This window comes from Podarcis filfolensis, assembly GCF_964270895.1.
Source record: "Podarcis filfolensis genome assembly, chromosome: 9".
Taxonomy (NCBI): Eukaryota; Metazoa; Chordata; class Lepidosauria; order Squamata; family Lacertidae; genus Podarcis; species Podarcis filfolensis.
Window position 1 is genome coordinate 77,073,259 of NC_139610.1, and position 26,354 is coordinate 77,099,612.

At 55.5% G+C, this 26,354-nt stretch overlaps 3 protein-coding genes across 21 annotated transcripts in view; 1 reads left to right on the forward strand and 2 right to left on the reverse strand.

Annotated features, from left to right (window-relative positions):
• Positions 1-26,354, forward strand: part of WDR54 (WD repeat domain 54) — a 285,494-nt gene that overhangs the window by 145,804 nt on the left and 113,336 nt on the right. The window lies entirely within an intron of this gene.
• Positions 378-5,253, reverse strand: NOP56 (NOP56 ribonucleoprotein). 2 transcript variants are annotated; one of them, XM_083571435.1, is made up of 12 exons: positions 5,181-5,253; positions 4,967-5,056; positions 4,338-4,452; positions 4,070-4,231; positions 3,752-3,950; positions 3,270-3,457; positions 2,798-2,949; positions 2,259-2,359; positions 1,807-1,955; positions 1,442-1,551; positions 1,094-1,231; positions 378-959 (listed from the first exon to the last, which is right to left on the reverse strand). In XM_083571435.1, the coding sequence occupies exons 1-12, from the start codon at positions 5,181-5,183 to the stop codon at positions 747-749; spliced, it is 1,620 nt and encodes a 539-aa protein (XP_083427561.1). In that variant the 5' UTR covers positions 5,184-5,253; the 3' UTR covers positions 378-746. The 2 variants fall into 2 exon arrangements, with proteins under 2 accessions (XP_083427561.1, XP_083427562.1); XM_083571436.1 differs by having other exon boundaries at positions 5,154-5,227.
• DCTN1 (dynactin subunit 1) overlaps positions 7,575-26,354 on the reverse strand; it is a 72,495-nt gene continuing 53,715 nt past the window's right edge. For 11 of the 18 annotated variants that reach the window (XM_083631624.1, XM_083631622.1, XM_083631619.1 and 8 more), the window contains 24 exons: positions 25,569-25,766; positions 24,971-25,175; positions 24,494-24,572; positions 23,934-24,093; positions 22,859-22,963; positions 22,415-22,606; positions 21,823-21,939; positions 20,381-20,533; positions 18,590-18,750; positions 18,309-18,477; positions 17,719-17,787; positions 17,126-17,188; positions 16,867-17,016; positions 16,598-16,759; positions 14,811-14,942; positions 14,234-14,362; positions 13,866-14,008; positions 12,342-12,508; positions 11,221-11,235; positions 10,341-10,474; positions 9,190-9,379; positions 8,982-9,058; positions 8,556-8,645; positions 7,575-8,466 (listed from right to left, as the gene is read on the reverse strand). In XM_083631624.1, coding sequence (XP_083487750.1) covers positions 8,329-8,466; positions 8,556-8,645; positions 8,982-9,058; positions 9,190-9,379; positions 10,341-10,474; positions 11,221-11,235; positions 12,342-12,508; positions 13,866-14,008; positions 14,234-14,362; positions 14,811-14,942; positions 16,598-16,759; positions 16,867-17,016; positions 17,126-17,188; positions 17,719-17,787; positions 18,309-18,477; positions 18,590-18,750; positions 20,381-20,533; positions 21,823-21,939; positions 22,415-22,606; positions 22,859-22,963; positions 23,934-24,093; positions 24,494-24,572; positions 24,971-25,175; positions 25,569-25,766 — 3,198 coding nt within the window. In that variant the 3' untranslated portion in view covers positions 7,575-8,328. The remainder of the gene's footprint in view (positions 8,467-8,555; positions 8,646-8,981; positions 9,059-9,189; positions 9,380-10,340; positions 10,475-11,220; positions 11,236-12,341; positions 12,509-13,865; positions 14,009-14,233; positions 14,363-14,810; positions 14,943-16,597; positions 16,760-16,866; positions 17,017-17,125; positions 17,189-17,718; positions 17,788-18,308; positions 18,478-18,589; positions 18,751-20,380; positions 20,534-21,822; positions 21,940-22,414; positions 22,607-22,858; positions 22,964-23,933; positions 24,094-24,493; positions 24,573-24,970; positions 25,176-25,568; positions 25,767-26,354) is intronic. The other 7 variants (XM_083631625.1, XM_083631623.1, XM_083631626.1 and 4 more) reach the window with 1 other exon arrangement.

Genomic DNA, 26,354 nt, shown 5'->3' on the forward strand with positions numbered 1-26,354 from the left:
AAGTGGGAAGAAGCGGCCGGCTGCGGAGTTCAGCTACCTCTGACAAGTGAAAAGCAGCTATAAGCAAAGAACTGAAGTCTGCAAATCTTGCAGTCAGCCAGCAGAGCACCAGGGATGTTCACTGTTTGCTAACTCAGTCTTGAATGTGGAGTGTCTTGGCTTAGAAGCTGGCAGTAAAACCCACCAGCTGCCCAAAACCATACACCTCCCTCATCAAACGTCTTTATTCAAGCTGCATCTGCAACAGTTGCAAACCTTTATACATAACAGACATGGAATAAACAGAATCTGCCACACTACTTGGAAGGGCAAATCTCGTTTTGTTGTGCTACATCCCTTTCCTGGGTCTCACCTAACAGAATACCCAGAGGCAAAGCTGCTATAAAAAGACAGTAATTTTATTGTTAGCTGGTTAAGTACATGAAATGTCCAGGTGGAATTTGCTGAATGGATGTCTCCAGAGAGGGGCCTCGGCTGCAAGCCACAGAACACCCTCCCCTCCTCCCTTTTGCAGGAGAAGCCAGCCTGGCTCACTCTCTTTCCTTGTGCTGCCAAGAAAGGGACAGGAAACGGATCCTGGGCTGCCATTCTGCCCATGGGAGGCCCAACCCTGGCTACATTCAGTTGTCACAAAAGTACTGGGCAGAGAGCGAAGAGCCCAGAAGCCAGTTTTTAAAGAAACCCTCAGTGGACCTTAAGTCTCAGGCTGGCCATGTTGGACGGGATTTTGCCGTTCGTCCTGCCCACTAGTCCTCCTCCTCATCATCATCATCTTCCTCCATTCTGGCCTTTTTCTTCTTCGTCTTTTTCCCCTTTGGGTGGGGCGTCTCCACAAGGCCCAGCTTCTTCTTCTTTTTGGGGGAGACCTCTTCCTCCTCCAGACCGTTCTCAGACGGCTCCACGTCCTCCTCTTCTTGGTGCTTTCGTTTTTTCTTTTTCTTGGGCGTGACATCATTTTCCTGAGATTAATTTATAGGGGAGGGGGAGAGAGAAGAGAATGGAGAATGCACACAGCCCTGTCTATCGCAGACACTCGGCTCCTGCTATGCCCAACCCTACAACCAACTGCCAGCTACCCAAAGGGGCTTCTCACCTCTGCCGTCGTCTCGAGCGCAGAGTTCTCCATTTCCTCTGCGGCCTCTAGGGCTTCCAGCCGCTTCTTCTCTCGCTTCTTTTTCTTCTTCTCTTTCTTCTCCAGCTTCTTCTTCATTTCAGCAGCCACCTCTGTGGCCTGTGAATGCAGAGAGAGAGAAATTGGTCAGTACCAGCCCACGCACCCCCCGTTGTTTGCAGCAGCAGCAACAGGCTGAATCAGACTCATTAAATCAGCTTTTGCCTCCACCAGTGGATAGGTCAGGCTTAGGTCATATCATCACATCCAGCGACTGCTATGGGGCAGCCCCTCTGCCCTCCCACCCCGGCTCAAGAGCTCATTTCCCACCTCCTTCATGACATCAAGGTTCTTGCGCGGAGGCTCCCCCGTCTCGTAGAAGGCCAGGCGCTCCTCCACCTGCTCTCGGAGCTTGTCTCCAAAGACGCAGGTCGGGGTCTCTGCAAAAAAACACAGACAGGAATGCGTGAGTCCGAGGGCACCTGCTCTACATGGCCAGAACCCAGAGAAGGGCGGCAGCATATTGTCCACTCTCCCCTCCACCCCACGGCCACACCCAGCAAGCTTCGCTCAGCCTTGATGCGTCACCATTCACTGGGTGAAATGCTGTTGACGAAAAATGTAACCATCATAGCAAAGCTGCTTGGCCGCTTGTCCAGCTCCATACAGAGATAGGCCAGGTCCCGATTCCTCACCTGAGAAGCAGTCAATGCGGGATGCAATCGTGCACTTGTTGGCCAGGTAGCGGGAGATCCGGCCCTTGTTCTTGGCAGCTGCTCGGCCAATGAAAGTGGAGTGGAAGATTAAGCCATATTTGGGCGTGTTTCCCCGAGTCTTCAAGGCTCTGCGGGAAAGAGGGGCAAGGCTCACCAAAACAATGCTTTCTGGCAGAGGAAGAGAATCACGCCGAGACCCACAAATTAAGCCCCCAACCGCGGCTTGTCTCCCTCCTCCCAGCTGTGTCCAACGATCCCAGGCCAAGCCTGAAATAGCTAACCTACCGGATGGAGGGGAAAGGGAATGGCCCAGGTGACCGCTCAGAGGCTGGGGGCCAGCCCATCACACATGCGGCCAACGGGACTTGACCAGCACATCAAGCCCAGCACCCCAGGAGCCTGCCATCACTGCGGCCGCCCTGCAGCTGTACCTGAAGAGAGCCTTCTCTGCACCCAGGATCTGTACTGTGGAAGCTGGATACTTGGCCAGGTTGGTCAGGCTGCCAGCGTGGGAGATGAGGCGGGCGCCCACCTGCGGGGAAAGGAGACAGGCAAAGCAATCATGTGATGCAGCCGCCTCATAGAGCAGCAGCCAGACCCACAATTGTGCCCAGGAGACAAATTGCTTCCCAGGCTATGCAAGGGTCTCAGGGTTTGCTAAGCCCCAAACAAGAAGGTAGAAAACTCCGAAGCATCAACTTGCACCAGCGGCCCAATCCATGAGAGCTGCCCTCGGCCTTGCTCAGCAGCCGGCTAACATTGCATACACAAAACGTTACAATGCTTAAAACTCCTCTCTACAGACGGCCTCTGCCCCCTCCCTTTCCTCTGGCACAGATCAGCAGTGAGAGGGTGTCAGCACAAGTGCTCAGTGGATTGACAGATTCACATTGTACATCATATCTGTAGCCAGTGAGAATGGGGGGGGGGGGGCAGGGGGCTCCTCTCTACACACACGGCAGCCACTTACCACTTCTCCAATCAGGGCTGAGAGGCTGGGAGCCACCTGGCTCATCTTGGAGCGGAGATACTCCTGCAGGCCTTTGCGATACTCCGAGAGAGAGATGACGCGGCTGGAGAAGCTCTCGATGTTGATGAGGTCAATGGGAGAGATATCCATCCCTGCAGGGAGGAGAGAGGCACATCAGAACAGAGGAGGCAAAAAGGAGAACCAGGCCACGCTCCTAACCCCCCTCCGCTGTGCAGCTTCTCTTAAAAACTGGCCCTTGTTAACAGAAGCCTAAAAAGGATGAAGTTATTACAAATTGTTGCATGTGTCAAATTTAAAACAACGGAACTGAAAACAGACATTAGCACCAGAAAGAGTCAACACCAAGTAGATGAGCTGCTTGAAGTCAAAGAACTGTGCAAGAGCCGCGGTTCAGCACCTGTGTTCACCTGGCATACCCAAGGCCCCGCCCCTTCCCCACATTACTACTGACCCATGGATGAGCGGGAGGCCTCCAGGATTGCCTGAGCCTTGGCACTGTCCATGACGATTTCTTCCAAGGCCTCCAGGCTCTCCTCACTCAGCTCCTTCCGGTTCCCAATGAGCTTGGTGAGGCGGCAGTAGGTGTAGTTGTCACTCACGATCTTGATCAGCTCAGGGAAATGATATCCGTACCACTCTCTGCCAGGGGGAAGAGGAGGCAGAGTCAGGACAGAGCACCCCCAGCCTCTCCAAGCAAAGTTTAGAAAAGGCTCCAGGATTTTGGGTGTGTGGCTTTTTTGTACCCGTACTAACAATACAGCTCAGGGGAAAGTTGGCCTGGCTGTGGTGTATACGCAGGGCTATCGATTCTCTATCTCCCGTTTCTATACAGTCAGCATGGATGGTGAAGCTGTCTGTGGTAAGCATAGGGAGACTAGAAGAAGACTCCACTTTGGCCAGAACGTCTCTCCAAAGAACCAGAGACCCCCTCACCTGACCCGCATGGAGAAGGTGTTAATGTCCTTGTCTAGCTGATCCAAGAGGCTGATGGACTGGATGATCATGTTATCCACCCTGTTCACATTGAACTTCACTTTGGCCCGAGAGTAGCTATGCCCCAGTCCCAGCTGAGCCTTGGAGGCAGACTGCGCTGTCAGACCTTTGATCAAACTGTGAAAATGCAACCGGATACCTGGGTGGAGGGAGAAGACAGGAGAAAGGGGGTTCAGCCCTGCCAAGCCCTCTCCAAACACCTCATCCTTCTACAGAAAACCATTCTTCCCGCTCCAGTTGCCCTTTTTACAGACTTGCCTCGGGTGATCTCGGCCACGACGCCTCCAGCCTGGCACTGGAAGCCCAGCTCTTCCTGGATGGCAGCCCCGATTTTAGCATCACTGACCCCCACAACGACCTTCTTCTTTTTGGCTGGCAGGTTCGTCTCAAGGAGAAGACGGAGATCCTCATGGAGGATCCCTGGACCAGGCGAGAGAAAGAGAAGACTCAACGGGGCGTCGGGTCACTGCCCTTATGGAAAAGAGCAGCATCAGAGCAAAGAGGAAGGAATCCGGGCGCCGCTCACCTTCTGAGATAGCATTGATGTTTTCCAAGGCACTCTGGGCAGACTTGAAGGGGGAAAAGGCGACGAGTTTGACCACCGTGAGGAATTTGCCGAGATTCAGGACGCTCTCCTCCACCTGCAGAACCGCCAATGGCACATGTCCTGGTTTTGCCCTGCACTGAATCAATCTACAATGCCTCCTCCCCCAAAAGACCAAGATGGCGGGAGCAACCACGTGCTTTGGGATGGTGGAATTTTCTTGCTGGGGCCAGATAGCTCTAATCTATGCAAATCTATGCAAAAACCTACCGAATATTCCTTTTTACTGGTGCAAGTGAACAAGAGGGGTCGCGCGTGCAGATTCCATCTAGCAAAGCGATATCCGGGGGGGGGGGGGGGCTAATGAAACCCACAGCCGCGCCGCCCTCCCTCTGATCCCGCCGGGCCTACTCGCGAGTCGCTCTCCCGCCGCCGCCAAGGCCTCCCCGCTGGGCCCTGGCGAGGCGCACGTGTCTTTCCCCCGGGCGCTCAGAGTCCACACGTGGCATCACCCGAGTCAGAGGATTGACAGATTCCGACGGAGGGTCATCAGGGCGCCCGAAGGCCCGGCCTGGCCCCCGGAAAGTCCTTCCCCGGCCCCCGAGGCTCACCTGGGGCAGCAGCAGAGCCACCTCCTCCACCTGCCGGAGGGCGAAGAGCGCGTAGCCGGCCGCGTGCTCGAAGAGGACGTGAAGGAGGACCTGCGCGGGGGGGGGGGAGAAAGGAAGGAGGGAGGGAGAGGCGCCATTAGGCAGTCCGACCCGAGGGAGCCCCGCGCCCCCCCCCGCCCTCCCTCGCCCTCCCGCTCCCTCGCCCGCTGCTCACCATGGCGCCTCTCCCCCGACTGGGCCGCGCAGGCCTCGCGCTCAGGAAGGACGTCGAGCGCCCGCCGGAAGCGCTCCCCGGACCCGCCCCTTCCGCTTCCCCTCCCCTCCGCGAGGCCCGCCAATGGGAAGGCGAGGAGGCGGCCAAGTCGGACTCTCGGCCAATGGGAGAAGGTGGCGGCGGCAGCTCCCGCCCCTTCCTCTCCTCGACGTCCATCATTCCACGAGGTTCGGGCTCGGCGCAGGCGCGGCAGGAGGCTCCGCCCGCAGGGCTGTCCGGGGCGGGGCTGGGAGGGACCCCCGAAGGTCATCTAGACTAACCCCCTACAGGGCGGGGGAGCAACCAGCGCCAGGATGACGACGACAACAACAACAACAATAATAATTTTATTATTTCTACCCCGCCCCCCATCTGGCCGGGCTTCCCCAGCCACTCTGTTTGTTTTTTTTTAAATGATATTTTATTGGATTTTAACAAAACAGAAAAAAAAAATTTACAAAATCTTAAACAATAAATTCAACCCAAAAAACATAGAAAAAACATAGAGAAGAAAAACAAAAAAGAAGAAAAAACAAGAAAATCAAAAATCTCTCTTTTCAATTTCTCACCATTTTTCCCTTTTTAACTTATTTTCCTGACTCCCTCCCACCTCCCTCTTTGTATTCCAATTAACGATATGTTCAGCAAATTCATACCTCTTATCTTACCCTTGATTATATATCCCCATATAATATCCTCATATTTTCATTTATAATCATGCCACTCTGGGCGGCTTCCAAAAAAACATTAAAATACTGTAATACATCAAACATGACAGCCGTTTTGACAGAGGTTCTTCTGGAACTGCCTCAGGACACCTGCAGCTTTGGCTCCACTGGTTAAGCCAACTTCAGGAGGCGCCCCAAAGGACCCCCCCATTCGGAGTCCAGGGAAGCCCCCACTTGGCAGGCTGGCCCGCCTCCCCGCCTTCCCTGCGCCCGGTTCCCGAAGCCAAGGCGGCTTCAGCGAGTCTATTGGGCTGCATCGCATTCGCCCCGGGAGGCGGTGGAGGGAGGCGCCGGGCCAGGAGGGGCCTGATCCCTGGGTCTCCTCCGAGGGGCCGAATGCCCCCAGGAGGCACGAGGCATGCGCTCGGCCGGAGGCGCATCAGGCTTTGTGCCCGCAGTCAGTTGCCACTCGCCACCACCCTTTTCCATTGGCAAAGTCCTTGTACTCTGCAGGTGCTCAGGCGCTTTGCGACCACATTCCAGTCGCAGGAGGTTAATGGCCGGTGTATTAAAAAAATTGAAGGTCTTTTATATATATATGTTTGACCAAACTGCAGGAGGCAGTGGAAGACAGGAGTGCCTGGCGTGCTCTGGTCCAGGGGTCACAAAGGGTTGGACATGACTAAACGACTAAACAACAAACATATTTAAAATAAATGGTCACAAATGTGCCAGCCAGGCTCGTATATGGATGTGTGGACCACATGTCTGGAGCAGCACAGGAAGACCGTCCTGAAACCATTTTGACTCCCAAACTGACCAAATGTTTTCTCTGCAAGGAGGGAGGGGGTGAGGGAACCTTCCCATTGTCTCATCAGGAATTGGGTAATCGCCATCTCAAAGGAATGGCCAGACTACCAGGAAAGGGAATCAGATAAGGCATTATCAGATAACCTGGCAGACAGGAAAAACAACAACATTCACATTTCTGTTGTAGACCGCCTTTTCTGTGATGTAGGTATGATGTTTGTGGGGGGTGGTCTTGGGTTACACCTCTTCTGTGATGTATGTATGATGTATGGAGGGGTGGTCTGGAGCTCTAGGGCAGGGAATTTAAAATGTCTATATAAGGGCAGGCACACCTGGGTTCTGGGTCCTCCTCCTTTCCTGCGTGTGAAGGGGGCACCCTGTTGCAACAGATCAATAAAGATCAGGCTTACGAGCTGCTTTGCTTCTCAATATTCTCTGCTTGGCCTCTGTTATTTTCTCCTACTGATGGAGAACCTACAAAGGACTCTCTAAAGGGCTCTTGTACACTCCAAAAGGGCAGATTTTGTTTACAACACCGGGCAACCAAAGGGGGCTTTGGGAGCCCTTCTGGTGGCTGAGAGACGTCTGCTTTGAGCCTCTCACTGCCTTGGCTGCACCTGAAGCCATTTCATGTGGATACCTCTTTGGACAGCTGGGAGATTTTTATCAAGTTACATGTTCAATGTAACATTTGTGCACCAATGGCCACTGGGTGGTTTACTGTTATTTGGTACTATTTGTACATTATTATTACTCTACTTTCCCCCTTTAATTTTATTTCATTTCCCCGTTTTCCCTTGTTAAATTTGAAAATACAAGGAGTTATTTTCAAAGCCCCCTCTAACGCATGTGAGTAACGATGTCACACAGTGCAAACTTGGTTTAAGAGTTCAGTTTATTTATCTCAAGAGCTCCAAGGAGTCAACGTGCAAGAAGGTTTCTGCCTCAAAGTGCTTGTGGATCTCCAGGCTCCAAATGGCTCCTCGCCCCCAGCATCCCAACACCAGAGAAGCCCCCACCATGGAAGTCAGCGGAGGAAGAGAAGAGCACTTAGGGACTGTGGCCAGGGAGCTGCAAGATGACGTTTGCCCTTAACCAAGTGCCCCAGTAAGGCCAGGAAGACCCAGAGGGTAGGGGAAGAGACACCCCTTGCCATGCTTGGGCCGTCTGGGGCTGCACCCAGATGCAGCAGCAGGAGGGAAGCTGAAGGTAAAGGGCATGGATGGCATTCCCTCCATCTTCCCCATCTGGCAGGTGGCGAGCAAGGTGCCTCCCCTTCTCCCTTGCTGGCAGGGGGGGAGTTGCCTGGGAGGGAAATGCCACAGCACACAGAGAAGCTCTTGGGGCAGAACGGACTGTATCTGAAATGGGAGGAAAGCCTGGCCTGAGAGCCACGAAGGAGCAGTGGCCATCACTAAGGGAGAGGGTGAGAGCTATGAAGGAGGGCAGTGGTCATTGCGGGCAGAGTTGCCTGCCCAGTTTGAGGAGGGAGGCGCACAGAACAAACACAGGTCGTTCAGAGAGTCGGCAGTGCCGGGAGGGCCTTGCACAAACAAGAGTCTGCATATTTAGTGTGCATCTTGTAGGAGGAGAGGCAGCGGCGGAAGGGGGCGGGGGGGGGGGAGACCCTCTTAGGAGATGAGGCGGGCGTGGAGCTTGTGCAGCTGCTCAGGCGTCAGGACCAGTTTGTGGACCTGGCCGTGGCCCGGCTGGCAGGGGAAGGTCACTTTGCCAATGTAGACGGTGTCGTCCTTCTGCTCCTCTTTGGCCTGGAGGGGGAAGCAGAGCAGGCGAGAGAGTGAGGGGGGCGGCCCAAGAGGACTCCCTCCCGCTTCCCTGCCCAAGCTCAAGCGCTCACCTTGAGGAAGGGGGCTGATGGGAAGGTGCCAAAGTCGGTCAGGACGTTGGCTCCGGGCTGCTGGAGTACAGTCTCCTTCAGGACTTCATCCTGCAGGAAGGGAGCGCAGTCAGGGCCGTCCAGCCCAAGCCCCCCCCCTGTATTCCCATCCTGGCTGCTCAGGAGAGGAAGCCACACAGCCCTGGAACAGCCCACCATGCAGCGGGCTTGGGGGGCTCTCACACCCCCCTTCCCCTCTCTGAACAACCTCTGAAGTTGCCTCTGCCCTTTTCCCAGGGAACAGGGCCCTGAGCAGAGACAGAGCCTGCTCTTGGGCACATTGCCAACGGGCAGAGTCTCTGGTTCAGGCCCCCAATGCCGCTCCCCCCCTCCCCCATGAAGGGCTCTTGCCCGGGACAAGAGATGACGGCCAGAGGCCTCGGCTACCTTCAGTTTGTCGATGGTTTCGCTCAGTGATTTCAGGCGGGCCGTTTGCTCCAGGAGCTGGGCTGCTGGGCTGGTGGCTGCAGGGAGGACAGAGAGACGGAAAAGGCGTTGCTATTGGCGCCCCCTCCCCACCCTGCAAGGGCACGCTCCGCAGGGATGGAGAGGCTGAGCTCTCCCGCTGCCCCCTCCCAGCCCCCGCCAGGCCCACCTGTCCTCTGCCGCGTGATGTCCACCACCTTGGTGTTGGCGCTCATCTGGTGAAGGGTCTCCAGCAGCTGGCTGGTCTTGCGGTAGAGGGAGCTGGAGACCACCTCCTCCCCTTGCCTATCCTTGGCGAGAGACAGCTTGGGCACCCGCAGCGGGGTCAGCGAGGCCAGCTCCCGCCTCATCTGGGCTCCCTGGAGAGGAGGAGGAGGAATAGCAGGGCTCAAGCCAGCCACTTCCACACAAACACACACACACTCGAACAAAAAGGGGCACAAGCAACCTCCAGCCACACTAGAGCACCCCCACCCCAAAAAGCAGTTGCTCTGGGCAGCTTATTGTATTGATTATTACATGAATTTATATCCTGCCTTCTTCCCAGCCCAGGACTCAAGGTGGCCTGCTCAATGAATAAAACAAGCTAAAAACACAGAACATACATTCATTAAAATAGAACTAAAACACTGACAGAATTAATGTATGATTAAAAGATCCTTTAAAAACAAAGACAATAATAAAAATCTCCTTGGATCTGCAGGAACGGTCAGGAAGAGTCGGTCAGGAAGAGTCCGTTCCTTGCACCCGTGGCCCCCAAACCAGCCCAGGCATTCCTCGCACTCCCTCCATGACAAAGGAGGACAGAAACAGAGATGCAGAAGGTCAAATTGCGCAGGGAGGGGTCACGAAGCAACATGGAAGAGAGGCGTGTAGAATGGGAGCTGGGAAGGAAGGGAGGAAGTCTCCCTTTGACAGGTCTTCCTTGGGGCCTGGGATTCCTGCCTGCCATGACATGGGGGGGGGTGTTAGTTTTTATAATGTATTTTGTGTTTCTGTCTTGTATTTTTATGCTGTGAAGTGCCCAGAGCTCTACAGAGGAAGAGCGGTATACTAATATATAACAGCAACAGCAACAATATAATGTCCACAAAGGTGAGGATGGCTGGGGTGCCACAGCCTGCGGAGAGCAAAGAGTGTGGGGCAGTGGGGCTCCATCCCAGAGTCTGCTGCTTCTTCTGTCCATTTCAAAGCAGGCATCAGCCTTGGAGACACCCCCTCTCTGCTCTGCCCCCCCCCCCCCGCCTGCAGGGCTCTTTCCCTCCGGCCAGGGAATGCTGGGCTGGAGCTGCAAGCAGGAAAGCCGCACCCCCCCCTCACCTTGAGGCGGTTGTTCTCGTTCTTGAGATGCTTGATGGACAGCTGCATAGCATCGATCTGCTGGAGGAGGAGAGGGGAGTCCTTGACCTGCACAGGGCCTGAGCCGGCCATCATCACCTGGCCAGCGCCCACACCTGCAAAGAGAAGAGCAACGCTGTCAGAACAGATGTCCAGAAGATGCCCCTGTGCAGCACATGCCTGGACTGCTCCATGGGGAGCTCACAGAAGGAGCTTCCCACCTGCATTCTGGCACAGGAGGCTCTCTGCCGAGGGTCAGGGAAAGGCAGGATGCGCCCGCATCAGGGCACCACAAGGCAGAGAAGACTGGAGCTGAGCCCAGGAGGAGACAAGAGCTGAAGGCCCAGGAAAACACACGGGAACATGCAGCTAGAGGCAGAAAACGCCCCGGGGAGCAGTTTTGTACGAATATATGCAACAACATGCCAAACACTCTTCAGAAAGAGCCCCCACCTCATGCATGTGGGGGACCAAGACAGGTCTCCAGCCTCACCGTGCTTCCTTAGGGAGGCTCTCACATTGGGCTGCCTGTGGCCAGACCCCTTGAGGCCCCAGCCCGGCCTCCCCAGAGCCTGGCTCATTTCCAAGCACAGGGGGGTGACAAGACATTTGCAGCAGAGGATGGGCGGGCTGGAGAAATGTTCTTTCACACACATGCTTTGCACCCTGGCATGGGACCTTGCTGTATTCCCCCCCCCCTTCCGTGGCGCACACAAAAACCACCTCAGGCTGGGAATAGGGGGAAACAACTCTTGCAGCCTTCACAGATTCCCCTCTGCCCCCAAAGGCAGCCCCAGAGTCCCCCTTGGGTCCTCGGGAGATTCCTGGCCCCAGCAGCCCCCCCTGGGCCATGCCACTGTACCTCTCTGCTGTTCCTCTGCAGCGGAAGCATGGAAGAGACGAGAAGGAGCAGAAATTAGGAGAGGCATCTGAGAGAAGGCAGGAAAGACAGAAGCAGCAGCAGCTCCCCTCTGGGTTTGCTTCTCTGGACTACACAACAAACCTGCTTTTGTGAGCCACGATGGGCCACCTCTTCTCAAGGGCACTGGGACACCATCTACCCTGAGCCCTGGCCAAGCATGCCAGGGGGGCTCCCTTGCTCTGCAGCCCTTCAGGAAAAAGCAATAGCCCCCCCCCCAGGTTTGAAGGAAGCTCACACAGCCACCCGGGCATGTGGGAGGAAAAAAGACCCAGAAGCAGCTCACTGAATGAAAAGAGGGCAGCGCCAGCACGAGGGAACCCACAACCAGGTGCAGAGGCTTTACTGGCCAACCCTCCCAGGCCCAGCGCAGATCAGCCCTCTTTTAATGGGCAGAGATCTCTGAAAGGCAGTGCAGTATGTGAATGTGAGTCTGATGGCCTCAGCTCAAAGTAAACCCCTCCTCAGGGACAGCCGCTCCAGTCTGGAACACCCCCTGCAGCAGGCTCAGAACTCTGAGATTCGTGGTCTAAAGAACCCCATGGATCTCAGTGAGTTTGGATTTGGGATTCATCATCCAAAAGGGCAGAATTTTGCAGCTCTGGGCAAAGGTGGCGAAGTGATCCTCTGTGCATCGCCTCTGCAGCGCTCCAAGCAGGAGTCGCGGTGGGAAAGGGCTTCTGAAGCTGGTGGCTGTGAACCCGCGTCAAAACTCCGCAGTGCAAGGCCTAGACCCTAGAGCCTCCCTCCCCAAATCCCTGGCTCTTTTGGATCAGCAAGGGAAGGGGAAAAGAGGAGGGTGGGGAGATTCTTGCTTGGAAATGGAGGAAGTGGAAATAAAGGGGGAGCAGGAACCAACTTGCCCCTGCAACCGGCCCTGCCCAGGGCTGCCAGCAGCAAGGAAGGAAGAACAGGCAGGCAGGGAGTCCAGGAGGTTCGTCCAGCCCCTGTGTCCATCAGCTTCTCTGGAGTTGCTGGCCCTCCAGCACCCCAAGGCTCTCGGGGCGTCTCTCCCCTGCAGTCTCCCTGCCCCAAAGCATGCGCACACGCTTCCGAGGGCTCACCTCCGGTGATGCCAGAGATGACGGAAGCGACTCCCGAGGGACCGACTCCGCGGAGGCCCTCAATGGTGCGCTTGGACTGGTTGCTGAGCCGCTGCTTCAGCTCCTGCTTCTCGGACTCCAGCTGGTCAATGTCTGCTTGCAGGGCGTCCATCGTCTCCTCAAACTCCCTGCGGAGGGAGAAAGATACAGAGGAACTCAAGCGGGGGCGTCAACGGCGTGCAGCAGCCCCCTCCGTTTCAAGACCCTTCTTCATCTGGGTTGCCCTCCTCCTCTGCACATGTTCCGGCTTGTCAGTGTCCTTCTTAAATTGTGGTGCCCAGAACTAATAATTTTATTACTTATATGCCGCTTATCTGACTGGGTGGCCATTCTGGGCATCTTTCAGCAACTAGACACAGTATTCCAGGCAGGGCCTGACTAAAGCAGAAGAGAGTGGAACTCTTCCCTTGATCTGGACACTCGACTTCTGTTGATGCAGCCGAGAAGAGCATTAGCTTATTTTGCTGCTGCCTCACACTGTGGACTCAGGTGAAGACTCTGAGATCCTTTTCACATGAACTGCTGTCAGGTGTTCCCCATGCATCTGATTATTCCTGCCTAAGCATAAAACCTTACATTTGTCCCTGCTGAAATTGATTTCGTTAGTTTTGGCCCAGTTCTCCAATCTGCTGTGCTCATATTGAATCCTGTTTCTGTCAATAATAATAATATTAATAATAGTAATAATTTATTATTTCTACCCTGCGCATCTGGCTGGGTTTCCCTTCTGAGGTATTAGCTCCCCCTCCCAGTTTGGAGCCCCCGGCATCCCTTCCCTCCCTTCATCATTTCCTTTGCCATTTATAAAAACATACGAAACCTCCTTATACTGAGCCAGACCATTGGTCCAGCTGAGCATCACTACACTGACTGGCAGCTGCTCTCCGGGCCTTCAGACAGAGTCCTCTCCCACCTGCCCTGCCTGGAGATGCCACTGGGACTGAGGCTCCACCACTGAGCTATGGGGCCCTCCCCACCCTTGGCCAGAAAACAATGCCGATCAGTGCCAAACTTCTCTGGGTGTGAGCACACAGCCATGTGTCTCTCAAGGCCAGAGCTGAGCTGCCCATTAAGTCTGTCTGGGTCATTCGTGGAAGCTGTCAGTGTCCAGAAATCAAACAGCCCCTGCTGACCTTTGGGCAAAAGAGCGGAGCGAAGGGGGCAGAGGAAGGCGGAAGAGGACAAGGAGGGGATGGGGAAGCTGTCTGAAACCAAGCTCCACCATCACAAGGGATACAGAAAGTGATGGCCAAGGTCTCCAGGATGCCAGGTGCTGTGCCAGGGAGCAGATCCAGTCTTGGTCTTGAAATCCCTGGGCACACAGAGCCCTGGCTACGCCTGGCAAGACCCGATCTGTGTGTAGGCAAGCTCAGAGGACACAAGAGGATGTGAGTTTGGCACAGAAGATGCCAGCCAGCGTCTCCTGCATCTGTCGATCCTCAGAGGACACCCCATCTCCTCCTCCACTCCCCGCCCCCCGCTTACTTCTCCTTCTTCTTCAGCAGAGCCTGGGTCTCGTCCAGCTTGGTCTGGATCTTCTCCACCCGGTCATCCGCGTCCTTGGAGGAGCTGTCCAGTTTCTTCTCCAGGAGGCTCAGGCGGACGTTGGCCTCGCTCAGCTCCTCGCCCTGGGCAGCGGGAGGGAGGGAGGGCGCTTGTGGGAACGAGGACGGGGCACCCGCAGGAGGACCCCAAGAGCTCTTCTCTGCTGATGCTCCATCTCCTCTGGAGCCAGGCAGCAGGAGCACGGCCACCCACCTCTGGAGCAGCCCCCTGGGAGACTGGGCCCCCTCCTCGGGGCAGAGCCTCCCCAGCCCCACCTGCTCCCGGGGAGAGGCAGCTCCTTAACTCACCTTGATTTTGAGGGACTTCTTCAGCTCCTTGATGACCGTCTCTCGGTCCTCCAGCTTCAGGCCCAGACCTTCGGCATCCGTGATCTCCGCCCGCAAGGCGGCTGCCCGCAGATCCACTGGAGGAGGAGACTGCAAGAGGAGTCCACGTTGGGTTGCTCAGACATGGACCAGGTTCTGGGAGGCGTCTCGAGATACAGAGCATGCAATGAACCCCTCCTAAGCCCAGGGGAAGGCCCCACACCTTCATTCCTCCTCAAAAGGATTCAGCTGCAAGGAAGGCAGGGCGAGGAAGCAGACCAAGGGGGTCCCAGCATGGAGGCCAGCCTCCTTCTTCCCACATTGGCTGCCCCCCTGCCTCTGAGGCTCCTGCAAGCAGCACCCTCCCCCCACCCAACCATTTAAAATGGGGCTGGAAAAGGAGTGGCTTTCACTGGGGCACAGACACGCCCCCCCCAACCAATAGGCTGGCCCTGTTAGCCAAGCACCAGCCAGGGGAATCTGCCCGCAAGTGCCTTGGCCCTTGCTGGTGGGTGAGGCCAGCTCCTGCCCTCTCTCTGCCCTCTCTGCCCAGGCTCACCTTGGCCTGAGGCTTGTCTGCATCGTACTCGCCCTCCTGCATGGCCGTGGCCATCTTGTTCATGGTGGCGATCAGGATGTTGCACGACTGTCGCAGGCACTCGTGGGGGTTGATGCCTTGCGTGCCGTAGATCTGGAAGAGAATTGGACAGGTCCAGAGGATGCCAATGCACATCCCTCGGCGGCGCTGATCCCGGACTGAGGTCTGCAGAGAGCTGCCCAGCCCTAATTGGCAGCAACGGAAGAGGAAGGTGCCAGCCTCCCCAGGCCTGGGGAGAACCGGGGAGGAAGGCCAGGCCTGGCCCAGATGGGGAAGCTTCCAAGATCTCTGCACTGAGGAGGTGACCTGGTCACTGGTGCCACCCTCAGCCCCCGTAGAGCTGGCCAATTATTATTATTTTATTATTATTTATTGAATTTATATACCTTGTTTTTAAGTTGTATTTTAATCAATTTGTTTTTATTATTGACTGTTGTTGTTGTCATACCCCCAAATACCTGGAGGTCTCAGGGCAGTTCACAAAACAAAATCAAAATATAAAACTACAAAATACACAATCAAAATAAAAACAACAACCCAATAACACCCCCCCCCAAAATAACACCACATTTTAAAAGGCACCAGATGTCAATCAAATCAATCAAAGGCCTGGTTGAAGGGGAGCGCTTTTGCCTGGCGCCTAAAGGTGTATAATGAAGGCGCCAGGCAAACTTCCCTGGAGAGAAGAATCCATTGACAGGGAGCCACTGCAGAAAAGGCCCTGCTCTTTTGTTGCCACCCTCCGGGCCTCTTGAGGAGGCGGCACATGAAGAAGGGCCTCAGAAGATGATCTCAGGACCCAGGTAGGTTCATAAGGGAAGAGGCGGTTTTTGGGGTATTGCTGTCCTGAGCAGTTTAAGGCTTCAGAGGTCAAAACCAGCACTTGGAATTGGGCCCAGAAACTGATTGGCAGCCAGTGCAGTCGGACCAGGATCAGCGTAAGATGCTCAAACCGCCTTGCTCCAGTGAGCAACCTGGCCGCTGAATTCTGCACCAGCTGAAGTTTCCGAACAGTCTTCAGAGGCAGCCCTACGTAGAACGCATTGCACTAATCTAACCTTGAGAGCATAGAGAACAGTAGTTAGGCCATCCCTGTCCAGAAAGGGGCGTAGCTGGGCCACCAGCCGAAGATGATGGAAGGCACTCTGGGCCACTGAGGCCGCCTGAGCCTCAAGCGACAGCCAAGGATACAGGAGGACCCCCAATCTACGAACCTGCTCCTTCAGAGGAAGTGTAACCCCATCAAGTGCAAGTGACCTCTCAGCCATTCAGTCTAGGGAACCTCCACTAACAGGGCCTCTGTCTTATCTGGATTGAGCTTCAGTTTGCTGGCTCTCATGCAGTCCACTACCGAGGCAACTGCTCAAGGGAGCCAAGCAGCAATACTTTGGAGCCAGTGGGGGTGCAGTGGTTAGAGTATCTGGCTAGGACCTGGGAGGCCAGCGAGCAAATCCCTGCTCAGCGAGGAAGCTCCCTGGGTGACTTCAGACCAGTCACACACTTCCTCGGCCGACCTCACAGGATCCTTGTGGGGATAAAATGGGGAGGGGGAGAATCATGGACGCCCCCTTGAGCTCTTTGGAGGAAGTGGGTGGATACAAGTGCAATAATCAATCAATCAGTAGCTGAGTGTGAGCCAGGATTTAACCCTGCCAACCCGCAGCAGCCACACACCCACCCAGTGATTATCCAGGGGATCCTGCTCTGCCCACTGACAGATGCAGCCAAACACAGCAGAGGCCCCTTACCTGCTCGCTGGCCTTGAAGGCCAGGTCTTCCAGCTTCACGGCCTGGAGACCCTCGTTCTCCGTCAGAGGGGCAATCATCTGAGCCCCTGCAGCCGCCACCTCCTGCAGCACAGCCACCACCCACGTCAGGTGCTTGCGGCAATCCAGCAGCGTGTCTGCGACCTGGAAGATCAGAGAGGATGCAGAGCAGGATCAGCTTCCGGGAAGGGGCACATCACTCCCGCAAGGGGCTGGAGGCCCAGCTCTCCGTCCCGGCCCGGGCGACCCACCTGCTGCCCAAAGCCAAGCGCTGCAGGGATGCCGGGGGCGTCGGTGCCAGGCATGCGGCGCCGGATCTTCTTGCAGAACTGCCGGATGTCGCTGCAGGAGGTCTCCAGGTCCTTCAGGAGGATGGCAAAGTCGGACACCTCCTGCCCGGTCTGAAAGTGGGAAGAAGGGCAACGTCAGGATCCACGGCTGGGGCAAGCAGCCTCGCCAAGGAGACCCCCATCTGGCTGCCTCCTGGGGGTGGGGGGTGGATGGGCTTACCTGCAGGAAGGACCGCAGCCTGCCCACCTCCACACTCATGCAGTCCAAGGCACTCTGGGTGAACTGCAAGCAAGCAAAGGCACCGTTACCTGGGCCTGCGCAGGGCAGCCTGTTCCTGCTACAGCCAAAGGCCGGGAAGGTGTGGCTTCGGATGGGGCTGATGATGTCAAGCTCCCTGGGGAGGGGGGACTGATTTTGGGGGGGTTCTGAATACAGCATGGTTTCACTCCATATTTGTGTCTGTGTGTGTGTTTGTTCTGAAACACACACAGAGGGAGAGAGAGAACTTTTTTTCTGGGGGGACGCAAGGGAACGCATACCCCTAAACATTTTGTGAATTTAAGTTTGGCCTCATTGAGGTTTTCAATGTGAGTAGGAAAATGAGAGTATCCCTAAACATTTTTTAAGAAAAAAGCACTGTGTGTGTGTGTGTGTGTGTGTGTGTGTGTCTGAGTGAGTGAGAGAGAGAGCTGGGAGAGACCAGGGTTCGAATCCCCCCACAGCCATGAAGCTCACTGGTGACCTTAGGGGCCAGTTTCTGCCTCTTTCAGCCTACGAGGAGACGGGGAGAGCCACAAACACCACCTGCTCACCTTGATGTGGTCAGCCAGCTGCATAGTGCAGTCCTCCGCCTGGTCAGCCAGATGGATGCTGTACAGGTGCTGGAAGGGAGAGGAGGAGGAACAGTGAGGGGGGGGGCACCTCTGCTGCTGAGCTCCAGCTGGCTTTCAATCCACCTCAGCCAAAGCAGTGCCAGAGGGCTTTGCCCCCCCCAACATGCCAGCCTTGCCCTCTGTTGATCTTGCCACCACCAGGAGAGCTGCAGCAAACACAAGGGCACCCACCCTCTTTCAAACCAGCAGAGGAGCATGGCAGGACCGGACTCTGCAGGCAGCCCTCCTGGGAACAAGGCCTGGCGGCCCTGGGCTCATAAAAGAGCCCAGCCGCTCCACACTCTCAGTCTTTTCCTGGCACTGGGGGGAGGCGCAGCCAGGGCTTGAATTATGGGGATGGGGGAACAGCCCCTTTATCTTTTGAGGGGGAGTGCCTGGCCAAAATTGAGAGAGGGCAGCCAGGAGGTGGGGCTAGAGGGTTTCATGAAATGCCCACCCCCCTTTCCCAGCATAAATCAGCGTGACGCGGGCTCCCCTTGCTGTGGTCCCGGGGGGCAGGGACCCCTCACCTGATAGTACTTGATGGCTTTGGTCAAGGGCTCGACGTTGACAGTCTCATCCAGCTGGTCCTTGTGCAGCAGCTCAATCAGGAAGTCCAGGGACCTCTCGTGCACGCTCATCTCGGGGTACAGGGTCCCCACTTTCTTGTAGATCTCCACGCTGCACTTGTTCAGGGCCCTGAGCAAGAAGGGGGGGCGAGAGAGGCAGAGGCCATCAGGCTCAGCCAGGAGGGGGCACAGAAGCCACCCTCTCAGGGGGACCCCGGGGACCCCCGGGCGGGAGGACTTACTGCTCATATTTGTGCAGAGTGGCTTGCAGGAGGCTGAGGGAATACACCAGCCCCGCAGCAAAGCTCAGCTGCTCCCCAGGCGCCCCCCGGAGGCCAGCGCGCTCGGCACAGTTCTCGTTCAGCTCAAACTTCTCCTGCGCCTGCTTGCTGATCAGCTCGGCCTGTTCCAGAGAGAGAGGGAGGGAGGGAGATGTCAGAGGCTCAGCGTGCCTCACCCCATGGCATCGCTCCAGTATCATCTCGGATAAAGGTAAGCCCCTTTTCACACAGAGCAGACTTAAAACTGTAGCTCCCTCTTGCGGGAGGCAATAACTGAGATGTCTTTAAACGAGGATTCAAGCAATTCCTGGAAGAGAGGGCTTTTGGTGCCTACTAGTCTATGCTAAACCTAGACAGCATCTTAAAAAGCAGAGACATCACTTTGCCAACAAAGGTCCGTATAGTTAAAGCTATGGTTTTCCCAGGAGTGATGTATGGAAGTGAGAGCTGGACCATAAAGAAGGCTGATCGCCGAAGAATTGATGCTTTTGAATTATGGTGCTGGAGGAGACTCTGGAGAGTCCCATGGACTGCAAGAAGATCAAACCTCTCCATTCTGAAGGAAATCAGCCCTGAGTGCTCACTGGAAAGACAGATCATGAAGCTGAGGCTCCAATATTTTGGCCACCTCATGAGAAGAGAAGACTCCCTGGAAAAGACCCTGATGTTGGGAAAGATGGAGGGCACAAGGAGAAGGGGACTACAAGGACGAGATGGTGGGACAGTGTTCTCGAAGATACCAGCATGAGTTTGACCAAACTGCGGGAGGCAGTGGGAGACAGGAGGGCCTGGCGTGCTCTGGTCCAGGGGGTCACGAAGAGGCGGACACCACTAAACGACTAAACGACTAAACAAGTCTCTGCTCTGTCTCCACAGTCAGAGATACAAAAGCTGCTAAATAATACCAGTTGCAGGAAACCACAGGAGAGGAGACCAAGCCTATTTTGATGTTAGATGATGTGGTAGTATTATTTTGCTTCGTAAAATCTATTGGGTTGCTGGGGGCGGGGTAGGAATAGAAATGCTAATTTATCTTTTCCTGCAGGTAGTAAAGCCCTGAGTTGTAACTGGGGGGGGGGGAGCACCTGGTTGCTGAGAATTTGGGATGTGGCATGTATGGTAAAATTAATTCACCTGTAAGGGAAGGAGGAGAGTTAAATAATAATTTATTTATTTTTAGTAAAACTGGTGTTGAGTAAGTTTTATTCTGAATAGTGTCCCTTGTCCTAACTTAGTCAACAGGTCTATTCTGAGTAAAACTTAGTTTGAATACCACTTGATATATTTTTGTGATATATTGTAATGTGAAGGTTTTCTTCAACCATATATGCTACTGGGTAGTGTTTCGGGAATTAAAAAAGTATACAGTGGTACCTCTGGATGCGAACGGGATCCGTTCCGGAGCCCCGTTCGCATCCTGAGCAGATTGCAACCCGTGTCTGTGCGTCTGTGCATGAGAGGGTCGCAACTCACCGCTTATGCGCATGCGCGTGACATCATTTTGAGCATCTGCGCATGCGCGTGTGGTGAAACCCGGAAGTAACGCTCAACCTGAAGCAGCTTTAACCCAAGGTATGACTGTAATAATGATTCAGGTTCAGGTTGGAAATTTCAGACAACTTAATTTTTTCTGTAGGAAACAGACTAGCAAAAACTTGATTATTTACTGACCTAAATCATTTGTCGTTGGCGTGTTTCTGTTGGAAAGGAAGACGTGGCGGCACTGCCCCCCCCCAGTCGCTCGCAGCCTACCTTGCAGATGAGCCGTGGGATGAGAAGGAGCACCAGGACGCAGTCGTGGTCCCCGCCATGACGCAGGAAACTGTCTGGCATGAAGGAGGTGAGGAGAGAGACGTGGCGGTTGGCCTGGTGAACCTCCATCTGGCGCAGCTCCATCTCGATGGCCTGGAAGGGGGGGAAGAAGCCCACTGAACACCCCTGTTCTCTGGCTCTCAGGGCTGCAAGCGACACCCGGGGGCAGCACCAGGAACACCTCCAGGCCCCACGTGTGTGCGCGGCACAGGAGAGTGGGAACCCCACTGTAGTGATCAGGTGGGATTGCCATGAGGAATTAGAAAAAATATGGAGCCAGCCATTTGCGTCAGCAATGAAAGCATTGTGTTGACTGGGTTTGAGCCATTTGATATAATTTCTGATCAATCCATGCCTCTGCTTCCCTGTCCTATTTCTCTTGCTTGACAAGTCACGTACACAGCCCAGCTGCCAGTTGCTTCCTCAGGCATCCTCAGTACATAAAGATAGTAGGTTACCTTGATGTAGTTTAATCTTTAGATAGATCTTAGGGGCCAGGAAGAGAGTTCACAAGGAGATGGTAAATACTATTTTCTTGCCTTCCTTCCGTCCTCTCCTGTTTACTCCTGTTTATGACCTTCCTAAAAACATTCCTCTTCGCTTCCTCTTTTATTTACTCTGAATTGCATATGCATGCTCAAGTAGGAAATTAGCTCTTTGTAGTTTTAACTTTAACTTTGTCCCCATGTGGGTTTTTTTGAAATGCTCAGAGGAAATCTGATTGGTTCTTACGAACACTTTACACAGTGTTCGTAAGAACCAATCAGATTTTGTGAATAAAACGACCTGGGCCAGAGGGTGGACAGGAATTATTATTATACGCACCCCTCCCAGAGTCTTGCTGGTTCAAGCCTCTGTGTGTATTTTATTATTAGAGTCCCATCCTTCCTTTACTTTGGGAATGCCTCACCCCACAAAACCCCACGACTCTCCGAGATGTCTCCCACCGCTGCTACTCCACCATTAGTGCCAGTGGGCTTTGCTCTGGACTCTACAAGCGCGTCAGAGATGAGCCTGAAGGTGTCCCAGGAGCCTTGGCAGACTATCCTGAGCCTGTATTTATTTGTTTTACTGATATCCTGCTGCAACCTAGTAACCGATTCTCGAAAATACAAACCTAATTCAAGGTTACTATTCTAATCAGAACTGGTTTCTGAAAAACCAAGTCTGAACTTTCAGGTTCACAGACTTCAGAAAACAGGTTGTCTGTCGGAACTGAAACTATCTGTAACATTATTTTAAAGCACTGCTTTTCGAACAGCTCAAGAATGTCTTCCTGGCCCCAGCTCTTCAATTTATAATATGGGTTTGGGATGGGAAATGGGGTTCTCCCCCTTCCCTGCCCCCCCCACCTATCCCTGCTGGTCTCCAGCTGAGCATACCTTGGCGTGAGCTTTGGTCTCTGCAAATTTAATCTTGAAGTCAAACATTTCGGGCGGAGGCTGCTGCTGCCTCTCCACAGAGGCCTCTTGCTGGTTCATCAGCTCCCGGTTAACATCCTGGAACATGGAGAGCAGGAGTGAGGCATGCTGGGAAGACAGTGCCGAAGGAGGAGGAGGAGGAGGAGGAGTGGTGCATGGCTCAAGGGGGAATCAGGAGAAGCCCTGGAAACCCAAAAGGCACCTGAGGGGGCTAAACGGGAACCGGAGAGGGAGAAAGCACATATAGGTGAATAGAGGTTTTGTGCCACTTCCTGGCCCCAGTGCAGGAGGGGTGGCCTGGAAAGAGGAGACCCACGTGCAGCCTCTCCAGTTCCTGTTCCACACAAGGCTCCTTGCGCTGATGCTCGCCTGTCCCTCTCATGTGCTCGGAAGCAAAGTCTTGCCCTTGCACAGACATTTTCACTGGGGGGGGAGGAGGCCAGGTGCTCTCCAAACAGGGCAGGAGCCCGTCATTCCTCCCCCAAGGCTGGGTCCTCCATCACCTGAGCCTGGCCTGCTCTGAGCCCCGCCTTTCTCCCCCCACAGCAAGTACCTGCAGGTGTGCAGTCAGCTCCCGATACTTCTTGATGGTCTGCTGGTAGTCGGCCACCGTCTCCTGAGCCGCCTCCACGCGCTTCTCCGCCTCTCGCACCCGGGCAGTCGCCATGTCCAGCTGCTCTCGCAGCTCCAGCTCTGTCTCCCTGGCGTTCTCCTGCAGCTCATCGTTCATCTCGTTTATGGCTTCCTGGAAAGGGGGAAGGGCGTGGGGGGGGTGAACATGGAGGATGCAACAGCAGGATGCCCTTGGTGGCCAAAGACTGACCGCCCACCAGCAGTGACCAGGATGAGGGGTGCACCCCACAGCCTGCCTGTGGGCCACGGCAGCGTCTGGGGAGAGACATGCAAGAGGCCCCCACTCCCTCTCGCCACGAGGCAGATAGAACAAAAGCCAGCCCGCTCCCCTCCCCTCGCTGCTTCTCTGGCCCCTCAATCTCACCAGGTCTGAAACGGTCTCGCGAAGCTCCCGGACCTTCTCCTCCAGGTCCAGGTTCCTCTCAGTCAGCGTCTCCACCATCTCCTCAGCCCCCAGAGCAGCATCCACCTGGGAGAAAGGACACAGGGTTGGCCCAGACCTGGAGCGATCTGGGCGCAGCCTCCCCATCCCAGCCCCTGCCCTGGAGAGCAGAGGGAGCCCAGCCCCAGACACCAAGGCTGAGCCTCTGACCATTGTCATCGTGACTTCCTTATTATTGGTTATGCTTGTTAGTCAACTTTTCTCACAGAGTGAAGCAAGGCAGCTGGCATTTAAAAGCAACTAAGGGGTGACGCTGTGGGTTAAACCACAGAGCCTAGGACTTGCCGATCAGAAGATCGGTGGTTCGAATCCCCACAACGGGGTGAGCTCCTGTTGCTCGGTCCCTGCTCCTGCCAACCTAGCAGGTCGAAAGCACATCAGTGCAAGGTGATAAATATGTACCACTCCAGCGGGAAGGTAAACAGCGTTTCCGTGCGCTGCTCTGGTTTGCCAGAAGTGGCTTAGTCCTGCTGGCCACATGACCCGGAAGCTGTACACCAGCTCCCTCGGCCAATAAAGCGAGATGAGCACCGCAACCCGAGTCGTCCACGACTGGACCTAATGGTCAGGGGTCCCTTTACCTTTACCTTAAGGGCAACCAAGACCAAACAACCCACTGAAATAGATCTTAAAGAAAGCAAAGCCTCTATACTCAAACTGCTCCTCTGTGAGCATCCCTAACCTTCCAGAGCTGGCGGCTGAGGGGGCTTTTCCCAGCAAGCAAGGCAGAGAGTGTAAAAGCTGTAACTGACAGAAGCTCAACCAGTCAGCCTGCAACCGCGCATGGTTGAAACTGCAGGTGCTGAATGCTCCTGAGGTGCCATAGTACTCAACATGGGTTTGGGATTCTGGCCAGGGGTGGAAGCTGCCCACCAGGACTCCTGGCAAGGCACAGCCTCCAGCCCACCCCCTTCTCCCCAGCGACCCCCAAGCGCAGCTGAGCGCATGGCTTGGAGGAGACGTCAAGGCGGGGCTGCCTGGCCCTGGGCACACATGCCTGCTCCTTCAGCTCGTCAATGGTCCTCTCGGCCTGCTTCAGCTCCTCCTGAAGCTTCTCCTTCTGTTGCCGCAGCGTCTCCAGCTCCGTGTTCTTCTTCTCCATGTGCTTCTGGAGCTTGACGTGCTCCTGCTTCTCGGAGGCAGACAGGTCCCGCATCCTGCCGAGGCCAGAGGGGGAGAGAGAGGGCGGCTCAGAGTCACGCGCCAGACCCACCGGGATGGGAGGGCAGCAGAGCCACCCCAAGGCCCTCCCAAGCCAGACAGGGGAAGAAGGAGCAGGGCACTGGCATGGAGGAAGAGGGGGAGGCAGGTGATAGAAAAGGCTTCTCCCCGCCCCAAAATATCCTCAGACAAGCCTGGGCCCAGTTCAAAAGAGAGAAGCTTCTCTGGGGGTGGGTCACCTTCCTTGGGCAACAGAAACAGCTCACGCCAGAGACCCAGGAAGGGGGGGACAGGATCCTGCCTTCACAGGCTGCAGGAACCAGGACCCCGGGGGGCAGTGTGTGCATGACGTGGAGGTGTGTGTCGGGGGTGTGTGTTGCATGCTTGTGTTCTTACCGCACCAGCGCCTCCTTCAGCCGGCCATTCTGCTCTTCCAGCTGCTTGACGTGGTAACTGGAGGCAGCGCCGTCAGATCCTAGAGAGGTGGGAAGGAGCATGTGAAAGCCCGACCGGATGCAGCTGGCGCAACTGACTCACTGGCAAGCAACATGGTGCGTGGGAAGCCGGGCCGGCCTCTGGCTCAGCAGGCAGCCACCCAACCCAGCCTATGGGAGGAGGGGCATCTCAGCTGCCTTCCTGCTAGGAGGGCACCCAGCACCCCTGCTGCTGTGGGGGATCCAGGCCCTGCTCAGGAGCGTGGAGCCTCTCCCAAGAGTGCAGCCAGCCGGGTGAGGCCATGGGAGAAATCAACCCTTCCACCGCTTGGAGAGCTTTTTCTCCCTGAAAGAAAGGGCAGGGCAGGCTGGGCCCAGCCACGCACCAAGTGAGATGCCAGTGTTCCTGCCACCCTCCCGGAGCCCCCGCCGCTCTCACCCTTCTCCTCGATCTCGTGCTTCAGGATCTCCAGGTCCATGGTGAGGTACTCCACCTTCTCCTTCAGGGAGTCCACCTCCTGCTGCAGGGACTCTGCCCGCTCTTCAGCCATCTCCTTGTCCAGAGTGGCCATCTCGATGGCGTCAGCCGTGTCGGCCATCTCCTCCATGTAGCGCTCTTTGGCCTCCAAGGCCTCTTTGGCTTCCTGGCAGGAGAGGAGGCAGCTGTGCCTGGCCGGTCGTGCAGCCCCCACCCTCAAGCCACCCTGGGTGCCCGGCCCCCGCGAGAGACGTCTGCCTGGCAGCCACCAGCCGCAACCAGGACGGCATCTCAGGCTAACGGGCCAAGTCTTGGGAAAGGCCCTCTGAAGAGCAGTAGGGGAAGGACCAAGCAGAGCAGCCTGGGAGGAAGCCCAAATCTGAGGGATGCTGTGGGAAGGAGGGTGTGGGGGCTGCTTGGGCTTCCCCTGAAAGGAGACCCTCTGAGACTTCCAAGGCCTGGCATGGACCAAGCCCTGCGCTGCTGGGTGCCCCTCTGCCCCCAGGCAGAGCTCCCCAGTTCCCAGCATGCTTTGCAGGCTGCCCATCTCCTCTCTCACCTTCTTCGCCTCCTTCAGGCGCTTCTGGAGCTCGGCCTGCTGCTCCTGCATTTTGCTCTTCCACTCCTGGACCTGCTCCAGCTGGATCTTGTACTTCTCCAGCTCCTTCAGCTTGGCCTTGTCCTCGTTCCGCTTCATCTTGAGGGTCTCCAGCTTCTCCTCCAGGTCTCGCACCTGGCTGCGCAGGTTCTCCTCCTCCTGCAAGGCAAGGAGGCTCTCACAATGAGAAGCCACACCCTGCGCGGCCAAGCCTGGACCTCCAAGCAGGAAAGAGCCACCTGGCTGGCACCAGGGGAGACCTCCTGCTGCACCACTGCTATTTAAAAAAAGAACCTGCAGTATCCATCTGCATAACAGGACCTGGATAGCTTGGCTGGAAACCAGCAAGATTGCAGGTTTGATCCCCGTATGGGGCAGCTGCCTATTCCTGCACTGCAGTGGGTTGGATTAGATGATCCTCAGGGTCCCTTTCAAGCCTGTGATGCTTTGCAGTTTAGCCCAAAGAAGGCAATTCTCACGGAAGGGCTGCAGTGCCACCTCCTCTCCACCAGGGGGCACTTCCTTCCGCCTCCAGGGTCTTGATCACAATCCCTGCCATAACACAGAAGCACCAGCCTCTCCTTGGAGCATGAAACACTCGCATAGCATTAGCACAATGAATGCGCTTTCTTCTGAAATGTGATGTTCCACCTTTCCTTTCCAGGCTTACAAAGAGTTATCACTTTCAAAGCCTGTGTCAAGAACCGTGACATCCAGACAATGTCACGTGGTCCTGCAAATAAATAT